The sequence below is a fragment of the Nerophis lumbriciformis genome, linkage group LG20 (assembly GCF_033978685.3).
Source record: "Nerophis lumbriciformis linkage group LG20, RoL_Nlum_v2.1, whole genome shotgun sequence".
NCBI lineage: Eukaryota > Metazoa > Chordata > Actinopteri > Syngnathiformes > Syngnathidae > Nerophis > Nerophis lumbriciformis.
The window spans coordinates 1,001,319-1,005,000 of record NC_084567.2 but is presented as its reverse complement, the minus strand read 5'-3'; the positions used below and the strand labels follow the sequence as shown (position 1 = coordinate 1,005,000).

Sequence of the window (3,682 nt, the reverse complement as noted above, 5' to 3'; positions counted from 1 at the left end):
TATAAATGCACATATACACAAACGCACTTGTATAAATGTGCTTATACACACAAGTAGACTTGTTTAAAGGCACTTATACACACAAGTAGACTTGTATAAAAGCACTTATACACACAAGTAGACTTTTATAAATGCACTTTTACACACAAGTACACTTGTATAAAGGCACTTATACACATAAGTACACTTGTATAAATGCACTTATACACACAAGTAGACTTGTATTAATGTACTTATACACACAAGTACATTTGTATAAAGGCACTTATACACACAAGTAGACTTGCATAAAGGCACTTATACACACAAGTACACTGGTATAAAGGCACTTATACACACAAGTACACTTGTATAAAGGCACTTATACACACAAATACACTTGTATAAAGGCACTTATACACACAAGTAGACTTGTATAAAAGCACTTATACACACAAGTAGACTTGTATAAATGCACTTTTACACACAAGTACACTTGTATAAAGGCACTTATACACATAAGTACACTTGTATAAATGCACTTATACACACAAGTACACATGTATAAATGTGCTTATACACACAAGTAGACTTGTTTAAAGGCACTTATACACACAAGTAGACTTGTATAAAAGCACTTATACACACAAGTAGACTTTTATAAATGCACTTTTACACACAAGTACACTTGTATAAAGGCACTTATACACATAAGTACACTTGTATAAATGCACTTATACACACAAGTACACTTGTATTAATGTACTTATACACACAAGTACATTTGTATAAAGGCACTTATACACACAAGTAGACTTGTATAAAGGCACTTATACACACAAGTACACTGGTATAAAGGCACTTATACACACAAGTACACTTGTATAAAGGCACTTATACACACAAGTAGACTTGTATAAAGGCACTTATACACACAAGTAGACTTGTATAAATGCACTTATACACACACTATATACACACAAGTACACTTGTATAAATGCACTTATACACACAACTACACTTGTATAAAGGCACTTATACACACAAGTACACTTGTATAAAGGCACTTATACACACAAGTAGACTTGTATAAATGCACTTATACACACAAGTAGACTTGTATAAATGCACTTATACACATAAGTAGACTTGTATAAAGGCACTTATACACACAAGTAGACTTGTATAAATGCACTTATACACATAAGTAGACTTGTATAAAGGCACTTATACACACAAGTACACTTGTATAAAGGCACTTATACACACAAGTACACTTGTATAAAGGCACTTATGCACACAAGTACACTTGTATAAAGGCACTTATACACACAAGTACACTTGTATAAAGGCACTTATACAAACACTATATACACACAAGTACACTTGTATAAAGGCACTTATACACACAAGTAGACTTGTATAAAGGCACTTATACAAACACTATATACACACAAGTACACTTGTATAAATGCACTTATACACACAAATACACTTGTATAAAGGCACTTATACACACAAGTAGACTTGTATAAATGCACTTATACACACAAGTAGACTTGTATAAAGGCACTTTTACACACAAGTAGACTTGTATAAATGCACTTATACAAACACTATATACACACAAGTACACTTGTATAAATGCACTTATACACACAAGTAGACTTGTATAAATACACTTATACACACAAGTACACTTGTATAAAGGCACTTATACACACAAGTACATTTGTAAAAAGGCACTTATACACACAAGTAGACTTGTATAAATGCACTTATACACACAAGTACACTTGTATAAAGGCACTTATACACACACTATATACACACAAGTACACTTGTATAAATGCACTTATACACACAAGTACACTTGTATAAAGGCACTTATACACACAAGTACACTTGTATAAAGGCACTTATACACACAAGTAGACTTGTATAAATGCACTTATACACACAAGTAGACTTGTATAAAAGTACTTATACACATAAGTAGACTTGTATAAATGCACTTATACAAACACTATATACACACAAGTACACTTGTATAAATGTACTTATACACACAAGTAGACTTGTATAAATGCACTTATAGACACAAGTAGACTTGTATAAATGCACTTATACACACAAGTAGACTTGTATAAATGCACTTATACACACAAGTACACTTGTATAAATGCACTTATACACACACTATATACACACAAGTACACTTGTATAAATGCACTTATACACACACTATATACACACAAGTACACTTGTATAAACGCACTTATACACACACTATATACACACAAGTACACTTGTATAAATGCACTTATACACACAAGTAGACTTGTATAAAGGCACTTATACACACAAGTAGACTTGTATAAAGGCACTTGTACACACAAGTAGACTTGTATAAAGGCACTTATACACACAAGTACACTTGAATAAATGCACTTATACACACAAGTACACTTGTATAAATGCACTTATACACACACAAGTACACTTATATAAATGCACTTATACACACAAGTAGACTTGTATAAATGCACTTATACACACTTGTGTGTGTTCTGAGGCGAGGGTCTGGGGATCTTCTCCAAGACGTGGATCAAGGCGGGCACAGAGATGGGTCCCTTCACGGGGCGGCTGGTGTCTCCTGAGCACGTGGACGTCTTCAAGAACAACAACCTCATGTGGGAGGTAACACACACACACACACACACACACACACACACACACACACACACACACACACACACACACACACACACACATAAGGTGTGCAGGGCGTGTGTGTGAGGTCACATGGGCGTGTGTCAGGTGTTCAACGAGGACGGCGGCGTGCGCTTCTTCGTGGACGCCAGCCAGGAGGAGCAGCGCAGCTGGATGACGTACATCAAGTGTGCACGCAACGAGCACGAGCAGAACCTGGAGGTGGTCCAGATGGGCAGCGCCATCTTCTACAAGGCGGTGGAGGTGAGACCCTGAAGTCAACCCCGCCCCCCCACCCCCCTGATGCTGTTGTCCCTCCTCAGACCATCCCTCCGGACCAGGAGCTGCTGGTCTGGTACGGGAACTCCCACAACACCTTCCTGGGCATCCCTGGCATCCCAGGAGGAGACGAGGAGCAGAGCAAGAAGAGCAAGAACGGTGAAGACGCGTTAGCCACGTTAGCATAGGCTCATGCTAACAGGCCTGTGCTGCTTCTTCCGCAGATGACTTCCACCCCTGCGAGGGCTCCGCCTCCTCCGCCGCGTCCTCGGCGGCGGCGGCGGTGGCGGCGGCGGCGGCGAGCGTGGGCCGCATGCGCTGCGTCATCTGCCACCGCGGCTTTAACTCGCGCAGCAACCTGCGCTCGCACATGCGCATCCACACGCTGGACAAGCCCTTCGTCTGCCGCTTCTGCAACCGCCGCTTCAGCCAGTCGTCTACGCTGCGCAACCACGTGCGCCTGCACACGGGCGAGCGCCCCTACAAGTGTCACGTGTGCCAGTCTGCCTACTCGCAGCTGGCGGGCCTGCGGGCCCATCAGAAGAGCGCCAGGCACCGGCCCGCCGCCGCCGCCTCCGCCAGGGCGGTGCTGGTGGTGGGCGGGGCCTGCGGCCTCCACGAAGACCACTCCCCCCCTTCCCACCCGCCGCAGCTGGTGGCGGTGTCTCATCCCGCCTCGCTGGTGCACCACATCCCCGCCATGGTGCTGTGA

The 3,682-nt window shown here is 42.1% G+C and overlaps 1 protein-coding gene across 1 annotated transcript in view; it reads left to right on the top strand.

Moving 5' to 3' along the window:
• Positions 1 to 3,682, top strand: part of LOC133619124 (PR domain zinc finger protein 12-like) — a 10,651-nt gene extending 6,969 nt beyond the window's left edge. Inside the window, exons 3-6 of the mRNA XM_061980023.2 lie at positions 2,555 to 2,679; positions 2,800 to 2,955; positions 3,015 to 3,129; positions 3,195 to 3,682. Of these exons, the coding sequence (XP_061836007.2) occupies positions 2,555 to 2,679; positions 2,800 to 2,955; positions 3,015 to 3,129; positions 3,195 to 3,682 (884 nt within the window). The remainder of the gene's footprint in view (positions 1 to 2,554; positions 2,680 to 2,799; positions 2,956 to 3,014; positions 3,130 to 3,194) is intronic.